At 46.0% G+C, this 26,330-nt stretch overlaps 2 protein-coding genes across 3 annotated transcripts in view; one reads left to right on the top strand and one right to left on the bottom strand.

Annotated features, from left to right (window-relative positions):
* Positions 1-7,897, top strand: part of BBS2 (Bardet-Biedl syndrome 2) — a 30,729-nt gene extending 22,832 nt beyond the window's left edge. The window contains exons 16-18 of the mRNA XM_083165220.1: positions 3,672-3,784; positions 5,827-5,975; positions 7,413-7,897. Of these exons, the coding sequence (XP_083021346.1) occupies positions 3,672-3,784; positions 5,827-5,975; positions 7,413-7,519 (369 nt within the window). The 3' untranslated portion in view covers positions 7,520-7,897. The remainder of the gene's footprint in view (positions 1-3,671; positions 3,785-5,826; positions 5,976-7,412) is intronic.
* A 4,726-nt stretch (positions 7,898-12,623) lies between these two features.
* Positions 12,624-26,330, bottom strand: part of OGFOD1 (2-oxoglutarate and iron dependent oxygenase domain containing 1) — a 31,076-nt gene continuing 17,369 nt past the window's right edge. The window contains exons 10-13 of one of the 2 annotated variants that reach the window (XM_083164257.1): positions 25,646-25,872; positions 25,436-25,564; positions 24,671-24,729; positions 12,624-12,933 (exon numbers count right to left, since the gene is read on the bottom strand). In XM_083164257.1, coding sequence (XP_083020383.1) covers positions 12,799-12,933; positions 24,671-24,729; positions 25,436-25,564; positions 25,646-25,872 — 550 coding nt within the window. In that variant the 3' untranslated portion in view covers positions 12,624-12,798. Of the gene's footprint in view, positions 12,934-24,670; positions 24,730-25,435; positions 25,565-25,645; positions 25,873-26,330 lie in introns of those variants that run through there. The other variant, XR_014465437.1, reaches the window with a different exon arrangement.

Here is a 26,330-nt window from a genome sequence, read left to right as displayed (position 1 = left end):
AGGTCATTCCTTATTGCTGTATACAGGGGATGGGGAACCTTCGGCCCTCCAGCTGTTGTAAAACTACACATCCCAGCATGCTCTGCAACAGGTTTAGCATGGCCAAATAGCAAACTGGAGCAGGGCATGCTGGGATGTGTAGATCAACAACAGCTAAAGGGTCGAAGGTTCCCTATCCCGGCTGTATACTTAAGAGACATTTCCACTATGAGCCACATTGTAACCTGTGTATAGAAATTATGATTATTATTATTATTATTATTATTATTATTATTATTATTGCTACCAGTTACTTATATATCACACACATGAATGGCCAAATATTTTCTGTAAATCACATCAGTCCCTGCCCCAGTAAGCTCACAATCTATGTTTTAATGTATACAATAGTAGTCATTTAACTTACCGGTATATTTTTTGAAGAGTGTCAAACTGGAATACCCGGAGGAAACCCGAGTACCTAGAGGAAACCCACGCAAACACGGGGAGAATACAAGCTCCACATAGTTAGGGCCATGGTGAGACTTGAACGTAAAACCTCATTACCGTGAGGCGAATATGCTAACCATTACACTGTCCTTTTACTTACATTACATTCTAAAATTCACAATAAACTGTATCCGTGCGCCTTATTCCTAACCCTTTCTATATACAGCATGGGTCTTCAAACTGTGGCCCTCCAGATGTTGTGAAACTACAAATCCCAACATGCCTTGCCACAGTTCTGCTGTAAGGGAGTGTTAAAACTGTGGCAAGGCATGCTGGGATTTGTAGTTTCACAACATCTGGAGGGCCACAGTTTGAAGACCCATGATATACAGGCACGATGCTAACATACAAAGGGTTTTCCCTACACATCTCATCGGGATGCGGTCATCTATTAGAATGAACTTAGGTCTACAGTCATTAGGTCGACCACACTAGGTCGACTGGCAGGAAGGTCGACCTGACTTAAGGTCGACATGGGCCAAGGTCGACATGACTTAAGGTCGAATTTGCATCAAGGTCGACATGAGGAAGGTCGACTGGTCATAAGGTCGACATGGGTTTTTCACTGTTTTTTGAGCCGACATGTGCCGACAGGCTGTATTTCATGCCCTACCATCCACTAGGGCGTGGTGGGAGAATAAAATAGTGTGCCGAGCGCAGCGAGGCACCATGCCCGAAGCATCGCGAGCGAAGCGAGGGTCCGATTCTCATTGCCAACTGTGTCCATGTCGACTGTGTCGACATTCGGATACAAAAACAGTGAAAAACCCTTGTCGACCTTATGACCAGTCGACCTTCCTCATAGCGACCTTTATGCAAATTCGACCTTAAGTCATGTCGACCTTGGCCCATGTCGACCTTAAGTCAGGTCAACCTTCCTGCCAGTCGACCTAGTGGGGTCGACCTAATGACTGTAGACCTAAGTTCATTCTGACAGATGTCCCGATTCCATCTCATCACCCCATAGATCTGATATACAGTAGGGATGGCCATCTATCAATGATTCAAAATGATCGATGGTTTATGACCGTTGTAGAATAGTTTTGCCATTGATGGGGAGAACCATAAAGCCCTGTCCCCATACAGCCCCACAGGCCAGTCAGTTAAATAAGAGATGGCCATCGATAGTTGAAACCATTGAAGGTCATGCATCAGATCGTATGCTACCATCATTGGCCATTTTCACGATCACCATAGATGCAACAACATCGATGGCCGCCCCTAATATACAGTAGGTAGAACACAGTTCAGATAACTGAAGGTTAGATATCGTGTACAATACAATCGTTATCCAATTGCCCTTGAAATCTAGAACAGCAATCATGCCTACACACAGTACGATTGAGTAAGCCATCCGAGGGAAATGATGGATTGTTTAAGGCAGTGGTTCCCAAACTGTGTGCCGTGGCTCCCTGGGGTGCCTCGGGACACTTGCAGGGGTGCCTCGGGTTGGTCGTCCAGGACCAATTCAAATTATTTATGATCAATTATTTCTGGACAAAACCAGTGCTGGTGCCTGCCAATCATAAAATGTGTACAATCAGAACCAAATCCTGCCCTTTACCACATAACTGAACCTAAGAAGCAAATATAAACACAATCTACTTAATTTGATATATATTTTTGGGGGCCTAGGGGTGCCATGGAAAAATTCTGATACTCTAGGGTGCCGTGATTAGAAAAAGATTGGGAACCCCTGGTTTAAGGATTGCAAACCATATTCCACATCATATCCACATTGTTCCTCATGCCTACACACGATGCGGCCAAATCTTGCATGACGGGTCGTTCAAGGACAAAAAAAGAAGAAGAAAGAATTTGTATTGGATGCACTCCTCAGGACCAATCAAGAAATTTTTGGATTTATTCCTTTTCTGTATTTTTAAAATGAGTGGGAGCTCCTTTTATCTTTATTGTAACAGAATGAGATAAGGAGACAGCCACTAGTAGCGAAATGGAGAGGTTAAAAATTAACAATGACATACATACATTTAGTGACAATAAAGGTAAGAATTGGTGATATTGACAGTTTAAAATGTAGGTAGGGATGACTGTTGGTTTGTGGTAAGTACAGGGGTATATTCCCCACCAAGGTTCTTTGCATGTACTCCTATGACGTTTCCACAAATTGAGTTTTATTTTATTGTGTTTACACTTTTTTGGAGAAAAAATATACAAATATGTGCCTCAATGGGTTTTTCTCATATAAGAAGTCTGATGTCCCCTATTCTGGGCATGACGCCAGACTTCAGTGAATTGACACAAATAATACATTGAATGAGAAATAGTAACACTGTTTCTTTTCTTATAAACTTGTAACCATCCTCTGTGGTAAAGCAACCATTACACTTGAGAAAAACCCATTGAGGCACATATTTGTATATTTTTTCTCCAAAAAAGTGTAAACACAATAAAATAAAACTCAATTTGTGGAAACGTCATAGGAGTACATGCAAAGAACCTTGGTGGGGAATATACCCCTGTACTTACCACAAACCAACAGTCATCCCTACCTACATTTTAAACTCTCAATATCACCAATTCTTACCTTTATTGTCACTAAATGTATGTATGTCATTGTTAATTTTTAACCTCTCCATTTCGCTACTAGTGGCTGTCTCCTTATCTCATTCTGTTACAATAAAGATAAAAGGAGCTCCCACTCATTTTAAAAATACAGAAAAGGAATAAATCCAAAAATTTCTTGATTGGTCCTGAGGAGTGCATCCAATACAAATTCTTTCTTCTTCTTTTTTGTCCTTGATCCTGATTTATTTGGGATAGCACCCCCACTGATGTCCACAAACATCCAGTGGAATATCACCCCTTAATTTTAGGGTGTCAATACAATTGTGTGTGCAGAACTCCCAAAACCCCTATACTATGACGGGTCGTTCACCTTTCCACCTGCTGAAGGGATCCGCAGGCTGGATAACGACCCTGATGGTCAATTATCCAGCCTGCTGATCCCTTCCATGATCATACCCACACGCGGAAAGTTTTTAAACAATTGGGGGTTTCAATTTGTCGGAAACTGCCAAGTCGTTTAAGAATAATGTTACCACGTGTGGGCACCTTAAGAGTGGTAGAAGTAGTCAGGGGTGTGTGTAATGGGGGGGGAATTTCCTAAATGTGGAAATCCAATGTGTGATCCAGCTTTATGTTATCTGTGTCCTGGACAGGTAGATGACTCCCACTCGGTGCATCAGAAGCTAACTGCAGACATGGCCGACCACTCTAACCTAATCCGCAGCATGCTAGTGCAGGCCGAAGACGCTCGCCTCATGAGGGACATGTAAGTCTCTGGTTATGATGCAGCAGCCATAGTAGCACATGAGAGGCTTCCTGTCTAACTCGCCTCAAACACCTTTCCTGCAATCTACAGCACTAAGAGGCATAAACCAGTGGGAGACAAACCTTTATATGCAATAGCTTTTGGGTGTGTCCCATATGGGTCTCAGATCTGTTTCCCAGACTGCAGATGTGCAGCTTCTGAGGCAGCGTTTGGCTCCTGTTATGGGACTGTCGGGAAATGCTGCCTGCACTGCTCTTGCTGGAGCCTAGAATCTTATTTATCATATATAAATATGTTAGCGACAGTGGGCAAAGTAATTGTGGCTGGAGCCTGGCTCTGGGTACTTGGAAGGCCCCGGTGAAGAATACAAGGGGGGCATTTAATTATTATTATTATTTTATTTATAAGGCGCCACAAGTGTTTTGCAGCGCCGTACAAAGGAACGGTACAGGGAGATCAAACTTGGCATAACATTGAATAAATAAGAAAAATAGAGTACAAATAAAGAGCGCCACAGTTCAATACACATTACAGCTTGAATATAAGTAGTGAGGACTCGATCAACATACAACTAGAGGCTTGAGGCCAATGATGGAGATGAGTATGCGGACGAAGATGGTCACTGAGGGCCTTATTTTGGTTCATTCTTTCTGACAAAATCCTTCTTAGATGGGCAAAACCATGTGCACTGCAGGTGGGGCAGGTGTTACTTGTGCAGAGAGAATTAGATTTGGGTGGGGTTTTACTTCAAAGTGAGATCTATATTGCAGTGTAAAAATAAAGCAGTCAGTATTTTCTCTGCACAGAAACAAAATTACTCACCCAAATCTAATTCTCTCTGCACATGTTACATCTGCCCCCCTGCAGTGCACATGGTTTTGTCCATCTAAGAAGGATTTTGTCAGAAAGAATGAACCAAAATAAGGCCCTGAGTGTTGGAGTATAGGAGAGCTGTGAGTGACATGTGAAGAGAAGTGGGCTTTGACAACAGGAGAGAAGAGGGCCCTGCTTGGAGGAGCTTACAATCTAGTAGGAAGGGGAGACAGACAGATTACAAGAGGTGCAAGCAAGTGGGTGGTGGCTAGATAGCTGGATGTAAACAGGCAAGGGGTCGGAGAACCGGCTGGTTTATGCAGTGGAAGGGTACGCTTTGATGAATAGGTGAGTTTTCAGTGCCCGTTTGAAGCTTTGCAAGGTCGGGGAGAGACTAATGGAGCGAGGGAGTGCGTTCCACTGAAGGGGTGCAGCACGGGCAAAGTCCTGTACTCTAGCATGGGAAGCAGTGATCAGGGTGGAGGAGAGACGACAGTCGTCAGCCGACCGTAGAGGGCGGGATGGTGTATGAATGGAGATGAGGTTAGAGATATAGGGAGCAATGGAATTAGAGATGACCCTGTATGTGAGTGTGAGGTGTTTGAAGAGGATCCTGCAGGGGAATGGGAGCCAGCGCAGATTTTGTTGAAGGGGAGTGGCAAATCCCAAATCAGACTGTCAGATTCACGGCTGTTTTTGGCCCGTTCTAACGGACACGACAGCTGGTATTCAACGTTCCGAGTGTAGGAACGGCTGCGTTTTGTCGGGAACGGCTGCCTAATTGTAGGAATCGGCCGCAAATTAGTCAATTAGCGTCTGTTTCAGATAATTCAGATTCAACTTTTTTAAAAAAACGAATCTGACTGCCTTCAATGCTGTCGGTAACAGCAGCATTGCGTAGGCGAGTGCCGCAATGTCCGCCGGCGCAGATTGAATAACCCCTAACAAATCATGAGTGATAAGTAGCAAGATGGCCGTGGTCTAATATCATAAGCTATTCTTAGTGACTGGCCTGCTGCTGCATGTTGGAGGGGTCTATCTGTTGTGCTGATAATGGGTTTGGGGGATTTATACTCTCTGTAAGTACAAACAGAATATTTTTGAAGATGCCAATATCGCCTTGCGGGGTAATGCAAGTCCCCCCTTTATTATGTGCGCATGTACTGAGAGCAGGGTTATTAGTACTACACTATTTGCTGCGGGTTTATAGATATTTTCTCTTGCCACAGAAAAAACATGAAGAAGCGCTATACAGAACTCTATGACCTGAACAGAGACCTTATAAACCGTTACAAGATTCGCTGTAACAATCACACGGAGCTGCTGAGCAATCTGAAATGTGTTAATCAAGCCATACAGAGGGCAGGGCGTTTGCGAGGTAAGTCAGACCCAATCAAGGTAACAGGCTTTAACCCTTCAAACCAGATGTATTAACCCCTTCAGTGACAATCCCGAGTATTTTCCGTGCTGTGCCTCAGTGCCCAGTCTGGCAAGCCTGGAAAATTCTCGGGATTGCCACTGTTTAGAGCCGGGCAGCGCTGCTGAGTTCAATCACTGAACTCAGGCAGCTTCGGCGCTGCCCGGTTCCCTCCCCTCCAGGTTTTCTGTTGAAGTCCCTGGTGCCGGCTTATGACAAGCCAGGGTGCAGGGGACAGGGTGCAGGGGCGCAGGTCCGGGCAGCGGCTGATTGACAGTTCAGCTGCGCTGCCAGGACCCAGGGAGGCAGTGGTGTTTTTTTTAAGGGAACGCTCCCCATAAAAAACTCACGCAGCGGGGAGCGCTCCCAAAAAAAACCACCACTGAAGGGGTTAAGCTTCAAAAAGTGATGAAATGGAGAGTGATAAACAGCCAGCCAATCAGCTCCTACCTGTCATGTTACAGACTGGGTTTGAAAAATGTCAGGTAGGAGCCGATTGGCTGGTTGTTTATCACTTTTTAAAGCTTGATACATCTGGCCCTTAGTAATCAGTGTAGCAATTTTAGTTTTGTACACAAAACTAGAAGAAGTGGTACTGATTAGGGATATGTAATCAATCAGCTTCTACAGTAATTGTCATTTATCTAAGAAAAGGGGCAGATGTACGAAGCAGTGATAATGGAGAAGTGAGCTAGTGAAGAGGTTGCCCATGGCAACCAATCAGCCGCTCTGTATAATTTTATAGTATGCAAATTGTAGATATTACTTCAGTGTTGATTGGTTGCCATGGTTTAAGCAAATTAATTAAGGCATTAGTTATGTGACCTGTTCTCAAGCATGGATATCCTAAACACTGGACTGCAATGGCAGTTTGAGAACCTCTGATTTAAGCCCCATACACATGCATCGATTTTTCACGATTTTCGATTAGATTTTGCTTATAGAAGCAAAATCGAATCCTAAACGAAATGGAATGATTTTTGTGTCATTCGATCTACATTTGATTCGATGCGCGCTCCCGTTTTCACAAAATCGAACAGAAAAATAGACTGCGCAGCCAAGGAAATATCGAATTCGATCTAGTAAATCGAATGGGTACAATGTACCATGAATATATATCGAATTCGATATCTAATGCAAAAGTACAGATCTAATGCCACATCAAATGGAAAGATCTAATGCCAGATCTAATAGAAAATCAAATCTAACATCAAACATCAAATCAAAAGCAAATCGGTGTGTGTGTGTGTGTGTGTGTGTGTGTGTGTGTGTGTACAGGGCTTTAGAGAAATGAGTCTTTGCCGAGCTGTCTGAACCCCGACTCTACAGTGGAACGTGCTGCTGAGCTTACTTTGGTAGGACGGTATTTATTTGATTATCTTCTGTCTTTCTTTGCAGTTGGTAAGCACAAAGTCCAGGTGATTGCAGCATGCAGGGACGCCATTCGCAGCAACAACATCAATGCCTTGCTCCGGATCATGCGTGTGGGCGCTACGGCATCCTAGCAGAGTCAGAATCCACGGCAATGTGTCTCCCCACTCATGCTCTTAATTATCACGTTCTAAGCCTCATAAAAGGACCTGGAAGCACTTGGGCGTACCCCTTTCCTACAGGCATGTTTTGTTGACGTCTGAAAGGAGAATAGACGGTTTATAGTGTACGTTTGGGAGCCTGAGGCCTCTGGCTAAGTTCTCGTTTGTGTTTGCTTAGGTTTTATATTGTTATGTCAATCACTGGTCTAGACAGGGTCCCAAGTATCCTCAGCCAGGGCCCTACAGGACATTGCAGAGCATTACACTGTCAGCCCTGTTGAAAGTGTATTTATTTATTATATATTTTTGACTTTTTGTAGTCACATTGTGTATTAAAGTTTTTAGCTTTCACAGATGTTTTTTTTTTATTTATTTTTTATTACTGTTTTTCTCCAAACCAAGTGTCAAAATCGTGGTGAAAAAAATTCAAATGGCACAATTGTTTTTTCTCATACTGCTCATTCTTCAAAGTGTATACATATATGCCACTGAACTGTACATTCATTCAGTTTTACACGTATATTCGGACCGATTCCATGTCAAATCAGCTTCAGGAACTCGTGAGGTTCAGAGATGTACACAAACCTGATCATCTCCGTAATCGTCTGAGGTTTCCAGACCTTCATATATGCAAGATCTGTACCGTGCCGATCACTACCTGTGATGACAGTATCATTGCCCCCTAAAGCCGCAGCGTGGCTGAAAAATGGGGGGAGGGGGGTGGCACGTCTAGTGTTCCAAAAACAGATGTAAAGAGCTCGGCTTCACTGGCCCCAGCTGCATGTAGTAATAATAATGTTATTTATATAGAATTCATATGCTGGTATTTGCATTTTAAACCATCACTCAAGTGATCTTCTGGCCACATCAAAAGGTGGTTTCTTACATAGCACACACATATTCCGCAGCGCTGTACAGAGAATAGTTGAACATTCACATCAGTCCCTGCCCCAGTGGAGCTTACAATCTATATTCCCTACCACAGGTACACGCACACAAAGACATTCAATCTAGATCGTGGGCACCGTGCTAGGAAAGCAGTACCTAACCATGTGCACTGCATGTGGGGCAGATGTAACATGTGCAGAGAGAATTAGATTTGTGTGAGTAATTTTTTTCTGTAAAGGGTAAATACTGGCTGCATTATTTTTACACTGCAATTTAGATTTCAGTTTCAACACACCTCACCCAAATTTAACTCTCTCTGCACGTTACATCTGCCCCACCTGCAGTGCACATGGTTTTGCCCATTTTGAGAACAAATTTGTACTGCAATCAGATCTGAATAAGAGCCAGAGAGAGGGCGATCTACAAAGGAACAGGAGGTGTGCTAACTGCGTCATACGGTCCTCTCCAATGCTCCTCTCTGTATGCTGGGAGCAGTCGTGGTTGTGGTCTGAGAAAATTCCAGCAGACTCAGCAGTGCACTACCATACCTCCTCCCAGCATAAGTGAGATATGAAGGTGTTAGGTGTATTAAACGTGACGATCAGCTACGTTATCACAATTAAACAAATACTTTTTATTGTTGAAAAAAGGTAGTTGTTATAAAACTAAGTTGACTCTGTTAAGTAAAGCGGTCTAGACTACTAAGGTACAAATGAAGACAATTATTACATTTTATAATTTTTCATTAATTTGAAAACGAGCCAATTCAGTAATTGTTTCCTTTAGTGGTTCAGGAAAAATGCATGTCTGCAATGAACTATCATTTTAAATTCAGGTTCAATAATGTCCATACACCTTATGTTATCGGCATTCCTGAATAACAAAGGGATCATGTGCTGGGTCTTCAGACACAGCAGCAGATCAGAGCAGCCAATCAGAGCAGCCAGTGTCTATTTACAAAAGATGCCTCCTGTGTCATTAGCATATTTTAGCACAGCTACTGCATCCATCCCTAAATCACTCCAATTCCTGTCTGACTGCTAGAAGTGCCCATACACAGGCCCGATTTGGCCTGTTTTCATCAGATTCAGATGGATCGTACCAGTATATTAGATGAAAACTGGCCAAATCAGACCTGTCTGACATCTAATCCGATGTGCGTTTCTGTATGCATTGCATGAGATGCTGTAGATCATACATGCAGCATGTATGATGTATCTGAATTGTTTGCATCAGTGTACATTGCAGGTGTATTTTTCCTTAGCCCCCATGATATATGGCATACGATAAGGGCCGTAGGTGTGTGCCGGCAGTGCCGCACTGCTGGCACACACCTATTGTCTGCAGAGCGGGGAAGTGCCAGGCAGGAAAGGTGCTCTGCGAATGATGCTGCCTGTCATGACAGGCAGCAGCGGCGGTAGCGCTTTTCGCCTCAGAGACCCCCTGATCCTGGCAGGCGGAGAGAGGCTGTGGTAGCGGCAGGCAGATTTCGAAACTCCCATTTAAATGGATGTGGCCACTGAGAGGCATTTTTGATACATTTTTAAAGCCCTGTACACACACAAGGTGACTTGTGCTGCCTAGCACAGAAACATCAGCACACCGCTGGCTAGACCATCCATACACACAGTGATGCGTGTACAGGCAATCTGTGCTAACCAGTGTTTATTATGCACATGCAGGCGATCGGACTAGATCTTGACTGCATGTGCTTAATATCTGAGACGGCAATGGAGACATGCAGGACCGCGCATTGCCAGGGTGCCGGTGCTCCGAACGGGGAGATGCCAACTGCCGGTGTTCCAACAGGGGAGATTCCGACTCACAGGCGCTATTTTCCCTTGTGAGGGTCCACGACCCCCTTTCGAGGGAGAATAGAACCTGTACCGAGCCAGCAGGGTGGCGAGGCCCCAAGAGTCTTCTTTGAGCTCGCCCCTGACGGAGCACCGGCGGTCAGGATTCCGACATCGGGGTCGTCATACCACACCACATTGCCATGGGGTGTACACAGAGCAACGCATGCTTTATTTCGAATAGAGCATACACACGGTGAGATATGCACTATTTTTATAGAAGCAAAATCGAATGTTTTTTCTACATTCGACGCAGATTCTATCCCAATGCGCGCTCCCGTGTAGTGGATAGAAAGATAGTCTTGGCAGGTAAGACTATATAATGGAAATCTAATAGTAGATAGTTCAAATATAATGTGTTCACTGCAGCATTTGATTCAATGTCCGTCTCCTGCTTGAGCCGGTGTTGATCTAATAGAAAATCAAATGGAAATTCAAATAGAAAATAGTAAAAATTGAACTTCAGAGCAGGTCGAATAGTTCATATCGAATATAAATCAAATAGAAAACTAACTCGAACAATGCGTACGCGCCTTAGAAAAGAGGTGATTATCGCCACATGTAACTCCAACCTCCATTAGTGGCCGGTGAGTCGTAATTGACCATTACACGTAGGTAAGGTTTGATAAAGGCGTATTGTTGGTATTTCAGGCAATGCTGAGTCACATACAGTGGCGTAACTATAGCCCCGCGGTGGCGGGGAGGCGCTGAGGGGCTATAGTTACAACTATGTTTAACAACCCCCCCTTACCCCTCCGCAAGCCGCCGCCAGCGCCGTTGCATTCAGGGTCCCGACTCCCGGCCGCAGCGCAGATTTTGCTGCAGTACTTCTAATGAAAAATAACTATCAGAAAATGGCTGCTCCCTAACAGCAGACAGTTTTTTGGGATGCTAGAGGAGGCGCGGGCCTCCTCTAGCATCCTTAAAAGCTGTCTGCTGTTAGGGGGCAGCCATTTTCTGATGGTCATTATAGAACTGCAGGAGAAGACGGAGCCGGCTGCGGGACCCTGAATGCGGCGGCAGCACGCGGGGGGGGGGGGGGGGCGGCGCTGCCGATATCGGCGGGGGGGGGGGGGGGGCGCATAAATTCTAGCTACGCCGCTGGTCACATACATACATACACACACACACACACACACACACACTCCTGTTCTGAAATGGATTTCTTGCATCAAGCAGAGGGCCGGTATAAGCACAACCTGATCATGAAATCCGGGGCATACGGTTGCAGATGTGTAGAACAGTGTACAGAGGAATTCCCGCATTATTCTTCTTCTCCTCAGCCCCATTATGTGGAACAGCAATGGGTTCTAATTCAGCACCATCATATGTCAAAATACACATGATACAATACAAATATAAATTTCATATTACCCATATACAGTTCCAACATTCAGCACTACAAAACATTAATTCATGTTCTCTTTCTGCTATGTTTAAGGATTGACCTCGTCAACAACAGTTTATGAGAGTAGTGCATAACACCTCACATCTCACATTAGCCAAAGCCATATTAGTTGAGAGAGTGATCTGACTTTTTTTAGAAAGTAGATTCTTTAAAGGAAAAAAATAAAGAGATGCTTTACCGCAGTAACACTAAGATACTGGAAGGACGATACAAAGCCTAGAAAAAAAACTATTAAATGGATTCACTACAAAGTATGAGGCCCTAAAATACACAGGCCAACAAAATAAATAGTGATTGAACAAACTGACAAGTTGTAAATGTATAATTTTTCTTATATGGTGTCAAGTGATTTGTAGTTTACCGTTGGTTCATGAATGATGTTGGTGACAAAAGCGGTCATTGTATATACGACTTATCCAGACTGAAAAGCACACAGGCAACTCAGTGATCACATATCAATCAAAAGTAATGTTCGTCTCTGCCATTTACACACTGGTATTTTTGCACTTGGAGAACTTAAAAAAGGTATTTATTGAGGAATAACATGATGAGAGTTTTAGGGGGGAATTCAATTAGCCCTGATACTTTACTGGGTGTGAAAGGGGGTGGTACTATTCAATCAGAGCCCCTTTTTCTCTCCCGGTAAATGACCTGTTAAATCGAGGATAAATTCCATGTTCCTATGTGTTAAAGTCACGACACACAAAGGATGCATGGAGATTTATTTTTAAACCCAAAAAGTCCCTGCTAATTGCAGCCTTTGGGGATAATTCAATTGCCCTGGGGGGGATCTATTAACCTTCTAAACTACCACGGCTAATTGAATTCTGCCCTTGGAGCAATTAGGAATTTTTGAATAGGCATGGCAAGTGCCCTCTTTTCCATACTTATTTTTTTATATTCTAACTTGAAAAAGATCTTAAGAAAATATTTTTACATGTTTTTATATTTTAATATTACTGTGTATTGACTCAAACCACATCAACATTCAGTACCAATGACATAAAACAGAATTATAGGTCTTCCACTTGCTGCTTTGGGATGAGAAGTCACACTTCAATTGGAAAAATATATTGAGCATATAACAGTATAAAAGGAGGCGGTTATTCGTAGTACATAAAAGCAAATTCCCAGAATCCCTTGCGAATCTTGTGATTGATATATTTAACAAACTTCATGGTTTCTTTGTCTCGGTACACCAAGGCCAGGCAATTGTTCTCTGGGAAAACTGTGAGAAGCTGAGAACAGAAAAAAGGTTAATGAGCAGGATTAGGTGTAAGCTAACACAGCAATACTCAGAAGGGGGAGGGGAAGAGCAGACGGCAAACTCTACAGAATATATGCAACACCCACTGTCCTATATAGAAATGCCGGATGGCCATGCTCTTGTACAACAGAATCGGTTAGGGCTGTGCTTCTCAAGTACATCCAGCAGGTCATGTCTTATGGATTTCTTGGTACAAGCGAGTTCCATTAATGTTCTTGAGCAGTAATTATCCCACCTGCTTCCAGACAGATCATAAAAACATGACATGTTGGGAAAACGTGAGGATTAAATATCAGATTATTACCTGGTAATATGTTTTCCTCTACTCCACCATGGCAGCCATTACTATGGGTTCCTCCCTTCTGGGTAGTCCTTCGGAAAAGAAAAAAAGACACCAGCCCCTATAAGAAGGCTCCACCTCCCTGCTCCGGTGTCTTGCATTCTCCAGCTTTAATACATAAACAGAAATAATTATTCCACATAACACAATACACAACAATTCGTAAGGGATGGGAATATATGCTGCCATGGTGGAGTAGAGGAAAACATATTACCAGGTAATAATCTGATATTTCCTCTACCTTCCCCCATGGCAGCCATTACTATGGGTCATACCCCAGCAGTTATTATTTTCGGGAGGGCATACTCACAACCAGCACCGAATTGTTGCCTCCTCGAAATCATAATAATCATAAATCATAGTTTCAGAACAACTTCTTCAAACTTTCATAGAGCTGCGCTAAGAACTTTCCTCCCGAACTTAGCGTCTGCTGAAGACATTACATCCAGTCTGTAATGTTTTGTAAATGTATGTATCGACGACCATCCTGCCGCCTTACATAATTCTTCCACTGAAGCGGATCCTTTCTCCGCCCAGGAAGCGGCCATTGCTCTTGTAGAGTGTGCCTTCAAGCTCACAGGTGGCTCTCTCTGCCTCACTTGATACGCTTTGAGGATACAGTCCTTAATCCACCGCGCCAATGTCGCCTTTGAGGCCATTTGACCCTTTCTAGCACCAGTTGTTAGAACAAACAGATTCTTGACTGTTCGAACTTCTTTTGTTCTCTGAACATAAACTTTTAGCACTCTCACAATATCCAAGTTATGCAAACGCTTCTCCTTTTCGTTTGTAGGATTCATACAAAAAGAGGGCAAAACAATCTCTTGATTTATGTGAAACTCTGTCACAACTTTTGGTAGGAATTGTGGATTAGTTCTTAGAACTACCCTATTCTCAAAAAAATTTAGAAAAGGCTCTTCTGCCCACAACGCTTGCAATTCTGAAATTCTTCTTGCAGACGTAATTGCCACCAAAAATAAAACTTTCCAGGAAAGAAATAATAATGAAATTTCGTGTAAGGGCTCAAACGGAGGTTCCATAAGCACCCCAAGCACCAAATTCAAGTCCCAAGGTGCCATGGGAGATCTAAATTTAGGTTTCAGTCTTCTTACTGCCTGAATAAACCTTCGGACATACCTGTCCCCTGCCAAGTCCCAGTCCAACATTGCCGACAGGGCTGAGACTTGTACCTTCAAAGTACTTAAGGACAGTCCCATCTGCAGTCCTACTTGCAGAAAACTTAGTACTGATGTAACTTCCCTCGGCGACTGCATCTTCTCCTTACACCTGGATACGTATTTTTTCCACACTTTGTAATACGCTGCAGAAGTGGATCCCTTCCTAGCCTTGAGCAGGGTTTGGACCACTTCCCCTTCAAAACCCTTTTCAGTCAATGACCTGGTTTCAACCGCCAGGCCGTCAACTTCCAGGTCAAAGGTTGCGGCTGACATATTTGCCCCTGAACTAGAAGATCGGGTCTTGACGGAAGCGTCCACGGTTCTTCCACCGCCATCTGGCGTACTGAAGCAAACCACGCCCTCCGTGGCCAATAAGGTAGTACCGCTATTACCTCTGCTTTCTCCCTCTGAATTTTCCTCAACAATCTCGGAATTACCGGAATCGGTGGGAAAACATAGGCACGCCTCATCCACCAGGTGGCCGTCAGCGCGTCCCATTGCTCTGCTTGCGGATCCTTGAATCGAGAAAAGTACACTGGTACCTTGTTGTTCTCTGCTGAGGCCATGAGGTCCACTTGAGGTAGACCCCATCTCCTCACTAACATGGTGAAAACTTCGTCGTTGAGCGACCATTCTCCTGGTAGACAGGTCTTCCTGCTTAATTCGTCTGCCCTGTAGTTCTCTTTCCCTGCCAGAAAGACCGATGTTATGTTTAGAACAGAAGTCTCTGCCCAGGCCAACAACCTGTCTGCCACTTCCATCAGACTGCGACTTCTTGTTCCGCCTTGGCGATTTATATAGGCCACTACAGCCCGATTGTCTGATCTGATGATGAGCTCTTTGCCCTGAATCTGACTCTGGAACTGACGACACGCTCTGACCACTGCCTCCATTTCTCTCACATTGGAGTGTGCTTTTCCCCAGGATGGGGACCATCTTCCTTGTGCAATCCCTGGACCACAAGTTGCTCCCCAGCCTATTTGACTGGCATCCGTAGTCACGACTACTTGCTCCATGGGGGCGAACGACCTTCCCTGTCTTAGCCGATCGTCGTCTGACCACCAGGCCAAATCTAATTTTGCCGCCTTTGTCAACACTATTCTTTGCATCAGATTTTTGCTGTCCTTGTTCCATTGTATGAGAAAGCAGGCCTGTATTTTCCTCATATGAAATCTGGACCATTGCACTGTCTCTAATGCGGCCGCCATGAGACCCAGCACCTTCATACAGTCCTGTGACCTCACCGTTGATCTTATCCTCATCATATTGGCTTGTTGTATCAACTTCAACCTCCTGTCGGCGGTTAATGCCACCTTCATTTGGGCGGAGTCTATTATCACTCCCAAGTATTGTATTTTCTGAGTTGGCTCTAAATGACTTTTCTTTCGATTTATAAGCCACCCATGTTGCTCCAAACATTGAATCACTCTTTCTGTGTGACGTAGCACAACGTCCCTGGAGCTTGCCACTATAAGTATGTCGTCTAGGTAAGGCCATAGCTTTATGCCTTCTTGCCTCAGTCTTGCCACTAGTACTATCAGTACCTTTGAGAATGTGCGTGGGGAAGTTGCCAACCCGAATGGGAGGGCCGTGAATTGATAGCTCACACCTAGAATCTTGAAACGTAGAAATTTTCGATGTCCCTCGAATATTGGCACATGAAGGTACGCATCTTTGAGATCTATTGAAGTCATAAAATCTCCTGGACCTATCTCTGGAATTATGGACTTGATTGATTCCATCTTGAATGGCCTGATGCGCACCTTTTTGTTGAGACGTCTGAGATCCAGAATGGTACGAAAACCTCCGGATGCTTTTTTTATAACAAAAAAACGAGAGTACCACCCTAGAGGCTCTTGTCCTCTTGGTACTACAGTGACCACGCCTTGGGCCATCATCTCTTCCAAACTCAAAAACAAAGCTTCCCTTTCCTCCTTGTCCCTGGGAATAGGGGATTCTACTACCAGATTTCCTGGCCATGTTTTGAACTCTATCTTGTATCCTGACTGGATGATTTCCAAGACCCACCTGTCTGTGGTGGACCTTTGCCAGACCTGATGAAACTTTAACAGTCTGGCACCTACCCTTTGAGGGTTGGCGTCATTGCTGTTCCTTCTTGGAAGGGAATCTATTTTCTCTGCCCCTTTGGGCCCGAAAATTTGCCCTGGATATCCAGGATCCCCTTCTATAGGCTCTGCCAGGCCTATAACTCCTGGCTTCCCTATAATCCTGTGGCTGGTATCTGTTGAACCTACTAGGCACATTCTTCTTGGCAGTTTTGTCCTGGGGCAACCAAACCGACTTGCCCCCAGATATCTTTGTCACCAGATCATCCAGCTGCTTTCCGAACAGGTAATCACCCTGGAACGGAAGAGACATTAACTTGTTCTTTGACTGAACGTCTGCAGCCCATGGCTTCAGCCACAAGGCCCTTCTGATAGCTGCTGTAGTGGCCCCTGCCCTTGCAGCCAGGCGCACTGAGTCCAAAGAGGCCTCACACAAGAACTGTACTGCCAGTTGTATGTCCTGAATCATTTTGATTAACTCAGACCTCTTTATGCCATCCAATATATCAGCCTCAAGCTGCTGACACCAGCCTCTGAGAACTCTGGAGGTCACCGCCATTGCTGCAGCAGGCTTTAATGCCGCCCCTGCTACCAAGTGTTGCCTTTTAAGGCCCAATTCGATCCTCCTTTCCATGGGATCCTTAAAAATGTTTGCGTCCTCTAGTGGAAGCGTAGTCTTCCTGGATATTCTAGAGACCGCTGCATCCACCCTAGGGGCCTCATCCCAGGATGAAACTTGCTCCCTCTCAAATGGATACATTTTTGCAATCCTACTTGGTATAGCAATCCTTTTATCTGGGTGTTTCCACTCATCAGCAATCACCCCTTTTAAAGTCTGTGATAATGGAAAAACTTTACTCTTTTTCCTTTTATCTTTAAACAGCAATTCTTGCAAATTAAGATCTTCTGCTGGATCCTCTATGTTCAAAGACTTGTGAATCAGTCCCAATAAGTTATTAATCATGTCTGTACTGAAGTCAGACTCAGACTTATCCTGTAATTGATCCTCATCATCAATGTCAGGATCTTGATCCAGCACATGCACACTGCCAGCTGCTTCCACTGATTCATCTGAATCACTTAATACAGCATGTTTCCTTTTAGATCTCATTTTGGAAAAATCCTCCTTAGTCATAAAGGTATCTGACAGTGATTTTCTCAGCATATCTACCAGACTGTTCATCTGAACCATAGGTATTTGCAGCGGGGTCTTACAAGCCTCACACAGGCTGCCCACATGCCTCTCAGGCAAAGATTTGTCACAAGAACTGCATTTAGCTTTGTGTGATCTCTTCTGCTTAGCTTCCTTTTCTCTGCTGGTCTCAGACCTACCAACAAAGAATATCACCTAAGTAACAAACACAGTGGTGCCACAACAAAAATAGAAATAAAAAACTAATGACCACCACCATTAAAAAATTATTCCTCTCTTAGGGCTTACCCTGACTTCCTAACAGCCTGCCGGTTTTCCTCCTCCATAATCTCAAGGTGGTGCGCTGAATAGAAGCATATACAACTTTAGCTTATGCAAAAAAACACTGCTCATTCAGTAAGAGAGTACTGCATCCACAATCACCTCTTCAATCCAGCAGGGAAAGAGTTACCGCCTCAGTACTACTCCAACACACCTGCTTCCAAGCAGACAATCCTTTCCACAGAATTCTGACAAAAGCAAAATACAAGGTGCTTACTTCTCTCTCTCTCCCCGCAAGCATTGGTGATGCAGTGGACAACAAAAAATATCAGACTCTCTCACCCGTCCAACCGCGCTCCGTGCAGCAGTCGCAGCAGCGTCCACGCGACCCGGCGTCTTCCGGCTTCTTCCTCCAGCCGGCTACTTGTTATGCACGCGTCATCTCCCGCGTCGCGCACCACCTGACACCCGCCTGTTCTCTACGGAGATTAACACAGGCCAGGAGTTACACTGCAAACGCTATCCCGCGCTGCTTGATAGTGCACTCCTGAGGATGCCGCCGACTCAGCTTACCCCTTTCTGGGTTTGCATGCGGCACAAACTCTGGGACCGGACCCCACCAGCTGCAGCAAAGTCCTCACACCTGAGCAGCGGTATCCAGGCAGCACTTCACAGGGTAAGCCCTTCCAACTACCCGGAAAAGAAAAAAAGACACCGGAGCAGGGAGGTGGAGCCTTCTTATAGGGGCTGGTGTCTTTTTTTCTTTTCCGAAGGACTACCCAGAAGGGAGGAACCCATAGTAATGGCTGCCATGGGGGAAGGTAGAGGAAAGTCGGTTTATTGTGTTAGGGGCAGAGGTCTCCAAACAGAGTCCTCAAGGCACATTAACAGTCTAGGTTTTAATTAAATCCATGCTTGGGCTAACTTAATTAGTACCTCAGTCAATTTGGTTTAACCGCAGCAATCTTTACATCCTGTACCTTTATGGTCTGTACACACGGTGAGATTCCCTTGCTATTCGACTTATGGGCCCTACACACAGAGCGATATTCAGCCACTTTCTGAGCAATTTTACATAATCGTAGTGCGTAGTGTGGAGAGCACACCAAGTCCCATCCAACCCCGGCAGCGATCCACCTCGGCGCCCCAGCGGCTGAATTACTGCTGCGAGAACAAAGTGGATGGCACTGGCGCACCGGGTGAGCGCTCCCCAAGTAGTGCCCGGCTGTCCCAAGACACAGGGTGAGAGGAGCTGCAATGTGCTACTTCCCGCCAGCTGCCTGCTGTGGACCCCCCATCCGCCCCGAGAGCCCCGGTGAGGAGGGGGGTGGCTGGGCTGATCTCTCACACCTGATGAGCCCGAGTTACCGGGACAGTGACTCCCAAACTCTAGGACAGCCCAGCAGTGTAACTAGGAATTTTGTGCCCCCCCCACTTGGGGGAGATCTATGCTCGTTGCCAGGGGTCATATGCAGTTCTGCAGCTCCTGCTCCTCTCTGTAATATGTGCCCGCTGCCTCCCCCAGCTCCTTCCCTGCCTGAACCGGAGACAGGCTACTCCCCGGCTGCTCTAACTGTGCACTCCCCTGCACAGGCACGCGTGGCAGTGCAGAGCTGGGCTGTCTACCTGTGGCTGCGCAGGCTGTTCTATTTTAGAGCCACAGGCTTTCACTTGTCTCCTTCTCTGACAGCCCAGCTCTGTTCTGCCATGCACTCGGCTGTGCATGCCTGTGCAGGGGAGTGCACAGTAAGGGCGGTCAGGGAGTAGCTGCAGCCTCCAGCATTAATTCGGTCACTTCTCAAATGTCAGGCAAGTCTCTGCACCGCAACCCAGTGCCCCCGTGGAGCTGGCTCCCCCCACCGCTAGGGCTGCTGAGCCCTAATTACGCCACTGCAGGATGTCCATGATTGAGCGCATGCGGAGGTACTAATATGCGCAATATGGACACTATTGCACCAATGTTTATATGTCACAGTGACATGTGTTATATGCCCCAGGCTTTATTCCAACCCATTATTTAAATTGAGAGATTTTAAATCTCTCATGCTGAATCTCCCAGTATGAATCTCTGGCACACATCTCTCTGTGTGTGGGCCCATTATCTGAGAGATTCAGATGAAAGGAAATCTCTCATGCTGAATCTCTGGCACAAATCTCTGTGTAGGCCCATTAAGTATCAAGTGCTATGCAATCTTTGCTATAACTGTACTTTTTACATACATTTCATGCTATCTACATTAGATTTGCACTATATAGTCATTGTTGCCCTGTCTATCTAGGTTTCGATTTGTGCTGTCACGGGAGCGCGCATCAGGATCACAAGGTAAAAAAACCTGTGCGATCTGCATACGATTTTGACTATATAGTCCAAATCAAATGTCAAATCTCACCGTGTGTACACAGCATTAGAGTGCCTTGAGGACTGGTGTTTGGGAACCTCTGGGTTAATGCATTTCAATGGACTAAACCTGAAATACTAGAATACTTGTTTCCTAGCACGGCCACAATCGCGGGCATCGGGTGTAATTTTTAGTGGTCTGCGACGCGACCAACGCGATGCCCCCGATTTCCCATAGAAATGCATTGAAAAAAGTCAAAATCGCGTCGGTCGAGTCGCAGGCGGCTAAAAAAGACTTAAATGGTCCAAACGCGATGCCCCGATTTTGCATAGGGAACAATGTTAAATGCCTCAATTTTCCCAAATCATCACAGGGAACAATGGTAAATGGCCCAGAAACACCCAAAAACACCCCTGAACAGTGAAATGGCCCCCCAAAATTAGTTAACGTGAACCCGAAGCGTGGCAAGCGCAACGAGCCCGCGAGGGGTGGCGGTACGCGTCCTCCGACCTTTTCATACCCCCACTATCCACGTCGGCGTGGAGTTGAGAATAGAATAGTGTGGCGAGCGCAGCGAGCCCGAAGCGTGGCGAGCCCCGCGAGGGGACGCGGATACCTTCACAGGCAAACGCGTCCCTTTGCGGGCTTCACAGGTATCCGCGTCCCCTCGCGGGGCTCGCCACACTATTCTATTCTCAACTCCACGCCGACGTGGATAGTGGGGGTATGAAAAGGTCGGAGGACGCGGGCTCGCTGCGCTCGCCACGCTTCGGGTTCACGTTGATCGTGGGGTTAACTAATTTTGGGGGGCCATTTCACTGTTCAGGGGTGTTTTTGGGTGTTTCTGGGCCATTTACCATTGTTCCCTGTGATGATTTGGGAAAATTGAGGCATTTAACATTGTTCCCTATGGGAAATCGGGGGCATCGCGTCGAGACCATCGCATGCAATTTTTTTACACGCATGCGATGCGACCGACGCGATTTTTTTTACCTGCGATGCCCAAGATCATGATCGGTGTGGCCGTGCTAGGAAACAAGTACCCCAATTTCTTTCCCACATCTCAGCTTAGCCATCTTATATCGTTTCACTTTGAAGAGGGGAACAAAGAAATGGGTGACACTTGAGAGCGACTTAGTAGTCAACCGTCATTTTCGCTCTCTTCCATGGCCACCACTGGGATTGGCGTTTCCCCGCCCAAAGATCCTGAACACATGCTTTTGTGTAAACCGGCTTGTTCTCTCTCAATGCCACAGAACGAACATTGTAGGCACATGTACAATGCTGCCAAGTTCCCAACAGCTGGTCACTGGAAGTAAAATAACTCCCCATCCAGGTCGGCCGTGTCTAATAGAATTTGGTACACTGCGTATATGGATTGTATGACCATCCTCCTTCAAGACCATGGGGCGGATGTATGAACCCTGGATAGGTGATAACGCAGCAGCCAATCAGCTCCTGTGCCAAGTTGCAGGCTGGGTTAGAAAAAGGACAAGCTATTACCCTTCACTTCCCCACACCTTCCCCTCCATGGTTTTACTAGACTATTTTAATAGTATTTTTGTGTCAATCTGTTTTTGTAAATTGGTAAAAAAAATGATCTAGTTTAATAATACTGTACACGGTACTTGTTTCCTAGCACGGCCACCCCGATTTACATCAGGGTGGTCGTGTCGGAAAAATCGGGTCGATCGCATCGCATGCGATTTGGTCGCATGCGATGCGACCGATTTTGGACCCGATTTTTTTTTTTTATTAAATGTAAATCGGGTCCCTGGGACCCGATTTTACATTGGATTCAAAGTAAAATATTCCCAACCCCCCCAAATGTCACGGCGTACACCCCACCCCACGATAGACGCCAACCCGAAGCGTGGCGAGCGCAGCCAGCCCGCGAGGGGCGGCGGTGCGCGTCCTCCGACCTTTTCATTCCCCTACTATCCACGTCGGCGTGGAGTTGAGAATAGAATAGTGTGGCGAGCGCAGCGAGCCACCGAGCCCGAAGCGTGGCGAGCGCAGCGAGGGGACGCGGATACCTTCACAGGTAAACGCGTCCCTTCGCGGACTTCACAGGTGTCCGCGTCGCCACGGACACCTGTGAAGCCCGCGAGGGGAGGCGTATAACTGTGAAGGTATCCGCGTCCCCTCGCGGGGCTCGCAACGCTTCGGGCTCGGTGGCTCGCTGCGCTCGCCACACTATTCTATTCTCAACTCCACGCCGACGTGGATAGTAGGGGAATGAAAAGGTCGGAAGACGCGCACCGCCGCCCCTCGCGGGCTCGCTGCGCTCGCCACGCTTCGGGTTGGCGTCTATCGTGGGGTGACGACGGGGACATCTAAAATGTGAAATGGGTCATATTGGCCCATTTCACATTTTTTCAGGATTTCAATGTTAAAAAATCTTTTAACATTGAAGCCTATGTAAAAATCGGGGGCATCGCGTCGGGACCTATGTTAATGGTCCCGACCGACGCGATGCCCCCGATATTTTACCTTTCCCGACACGATTTCAATGTTAAAATATTTTTTAACATTGAAGCCTATGGGGAAATCGCGGGCATTGCGTCGGTCGCGTCGGGACCATTGTTAACGGTCCCGACCGACACGATGCCCCCGATATTTTATCCTAGCCGGCCAAATGGACCTGATTTCAAAGGAAATCGGGTCCATCTTATGGATCGTGTACCTTAACTAAAGGTACACGATCCATAAGATTTGTGGCCGTGCTAGGAAACAAGTACCCTGTACACATTTTATTTTCACAACAATGTTTTGTACTGTTTATGTCAGTGGTTCCCAAACTGTGCGCCGAGGCTCCCTGGGGTGCCTCGGAGCACTTGCAGGGGTGCCTCGGCTTGGTAGCCCAGAACCGATTCAAATTATTTATGGTCAATATAATAGGCAAAACCAGAGCTTGTGGCTTCTAGTTTTAACCCCTTCCCGACACAGCCTGTTTTTGCCTTCCTGACAGAGGCCTTTTTTTCAAATCTGACAGGTATCACTTAAGTGGGGATAACTTTTTTTTCTTTTACTTATCCCAGTGATTTTGAGAATGTTTTCCCGTGACACATTGTACTTTAAATTAGTGGTAAATTTTGGTCGATACAGTTTTTTTTTTTTGTGAAAAATACCAAAATGTCGTAAAAAAATGGAACATTTTGCTATTTGCAAAATGTAAAATTTTCTGCTTGTGAGACAAATAATCATACCACTCAAAATAGTTAATAACTAACATAAACCATATCTAAACTTTATTATTACATCATTATTTCAACCTCCTTTAATTTTTTGGGACACTAGGGGGCAGCAAAGTCTAAATTTTACACATCACACAGTTTAACGCTGCTTTTGGCTGTTCACGTTTGAACAGCCAATCGCAGCGATCGCCCATGACGGGGGGCATCGCTGCCCCCCCTGGGCAATGAGGGAGGATGTCTGCTGTCAGGGACAGCAGACATCGTCCCTCTGTCACCGCGTCTGTAGACGCGGTGACAATTCAAAGGCATGACGTACATTTATGCCATGTGTCGGGAAGTACATCCCGACCATGACGTAAATGTACGTCAAATGTCGGGAAGGGGTTAATATATGTGGATAAACAGAAGTGAATCCTGTCCCATAACTGGACCTAAGGATGAAATAAAAGCACAACTTATTTAATTTAATATTGTTTTCTGACATTCGCGGTAGCCAACTTTGCACCTAGGGGTGCCGTGACAAATATTTTGATAATCTAGGGTGCTGTGATGCAAAAAAAGTTTGGGAACTACTGGGTTATGTGGTTATTTGTGGTATTTTCTTGTCGATTGTCTCGATAAATAAAGAGATATCACTTTTGGACATCTCCCTGCATTCACATTTATTACTATTATTATGCTACTGAAACGTAGGTGTGTTGATACAGCTTGCAACTGTGATCCTGTACAAAAAAAACCCCGACCTTTGAACCACCAGCTGTTGCTGAACTACACATCCCAGCATGCCCTGCTACAGTTTTGCTATTTAACCATGCTAAAACTGTTGCAGGGCATGTTGGGATGTGTAGTTCAACAGCTGGAGGGCTGAAGGGTTCCCCATCCCTGCTGTACGTGGATAAAATGGCTCAATTCCAATAGCCATGCCGAATAAATATAGGGTGCCTCAGTTCAATGACTTCCCACAAACGGTGGATGGCAGCATCAGTGGAGATCTCGGTACAAATCCTGGTGGCTGAGTACAGAATCAAAGCTGTAACAAGTCTCTGAATCAGGCCCCCAGATAGGCAAAATGTTACGATTTCAGCTGTAGCTCTAGAGTTCACTAATAATGTGACTGAGGCACAAGTGGCTTCTACAGCTGCTGTGCTCCAGCAATTTATTCCGTTTACTTTACCTCCTCATCTTCATCTTTGGCAATGTAAGAAGTGACTCCTCCACACCAGCTCTTCCAGCCTGAAGCAGAAAGCCACGTTATACAATTAGCCGCAAGTCCTGCATGTTACCAAAGGGACCAGCATATCCTTAAGGGGTATACACATGGGGCAATTTCAGCCCCTTCTGACTAGATTGCTTAGAGAAGGAGCATGGACGTGTGTGTGCCCAGCGGCGATGCTGATGCGGTGTCCCGCGTGTCGGTATCACCGGCTGGGTAAACCAGCGCCTGCACTGGCTTTCCCCAGATTATAGGGCCTATTATAAAAATCGGCAAAGCCCCGCCCGGCACGAATGCCCGTCACAAAGCCTCGCAGTGTGTACGGGGCTTTACACTACATTCACAGCTACAATCCCGACTACCTGCCCCCCCTCAACTACACCCCACGTAGGATGTCATTGCCGCCATCAAGCAAAGCGCACATAAATGCAGCCAGTTCACGGGAACCAATGAAATCACAGAGGCACCAATCTAAAATTAAGGGGATTACGGGGGGAATGAGCTGCCAAATATCACTACTTGGTAACAGTACATTCTGTAAACCGGTTGCTATGGGCAACTTCTCCACTTGGCCGTATCTCTACTCTTTAGAAGGTTTGATAGATCTCCCCATTGCCACCAATATTGGTCAGGGAACAAGATGGCTGCCAACCCTGTGTATAACCTGGGAGAGCCATATACAGTACTTACAACTGTAAGAAGAGAACTTAGGCCTGGGATACTGACCTTCACATCCACAGAACAACTGAAGGTCCAGAGCAAACTCCTGCTGCTCGGGATCATGGTCGTGAATCATGGTATAGTTCCCATGCTCCCAGCGTCTCAGCTCTCCACTGCACATCGGAACGCTTTCACCTGTAATAGAGGGAGGCCTCAATGAGCGAGCGCTAGAGAAAGACACACACGCACACAAAGACTAGCAGCAGATGTACTCACGTACAGCCTCAGCACTGGGACCAGATTGATCGGCCCCGACATCTCCTCCCTTAGCATCACGTTGCGAGGATCCCTCCTCTTCATCAGACTCTGCATTGCTAGGGGCGGATGAATGCAGCTTGAGGCCGGTGAGTTTAGACAGCAGCAGGAAGAAGGGCTCCGATCTCAAGAGCTCCATGCAGCCAGACACTGCATCAGGCAAGTCTCCCTTTGCCCTCTTGTAACACCTAAATCACAGCGGAAGAGGGATACAGAAGACAATACCCCTTTTACACCAGAGCCTCGACCCGAGTTATTGCCACTTCAGTCCGGGCCGGGGCTTGGTGTAAAAAATAAATAACCCAGGTCCTGTTCCTCAGTGTCCGACCCGGCAAAGGTTCAGGGTCGGACACGGGGCTTCTCCGGAGTCAGGGGCCGTGTAAATGGATAACCTGGGTCATCCGACCCACGGGAAACCATTTCCACCAATCAGGGAGCCCCAACCTCAGGAATGCAGTGTCCTGCAGTCAGTCCGGAGGTTGAGAAGTCTATGCTGCTGTCTGCGGTACTATGCAGACAGCAGCGGAGGCTGGGCAGAGGTGAAGGTATGCCTGCGTGGCATCAATTTACCTCATGGACGGAGGCTGGGGGCGCACGGATGCTGGGTTTGTCCCCAGTGTGTCTGTTGGCGTTGCGGGGGTGTTGG

Source organism: Crinia signifera, chromosome 11 (assembly GCF_055691185.1).
Source record: "Crinia signifera chromosome 11, ASM5569118v1, whole genome shotgun sequence".
NCBI lineage: Eukaryota > Metazoa > Chordata > Amphibia > Anura > Myobatrachidae > Crinia > Crinia signifera.
The sequence above is the reverse complement of the archived record's forward strand: the minus strand, read 5'-3'. Positions and strand labels throughout refer to the sequence as shown.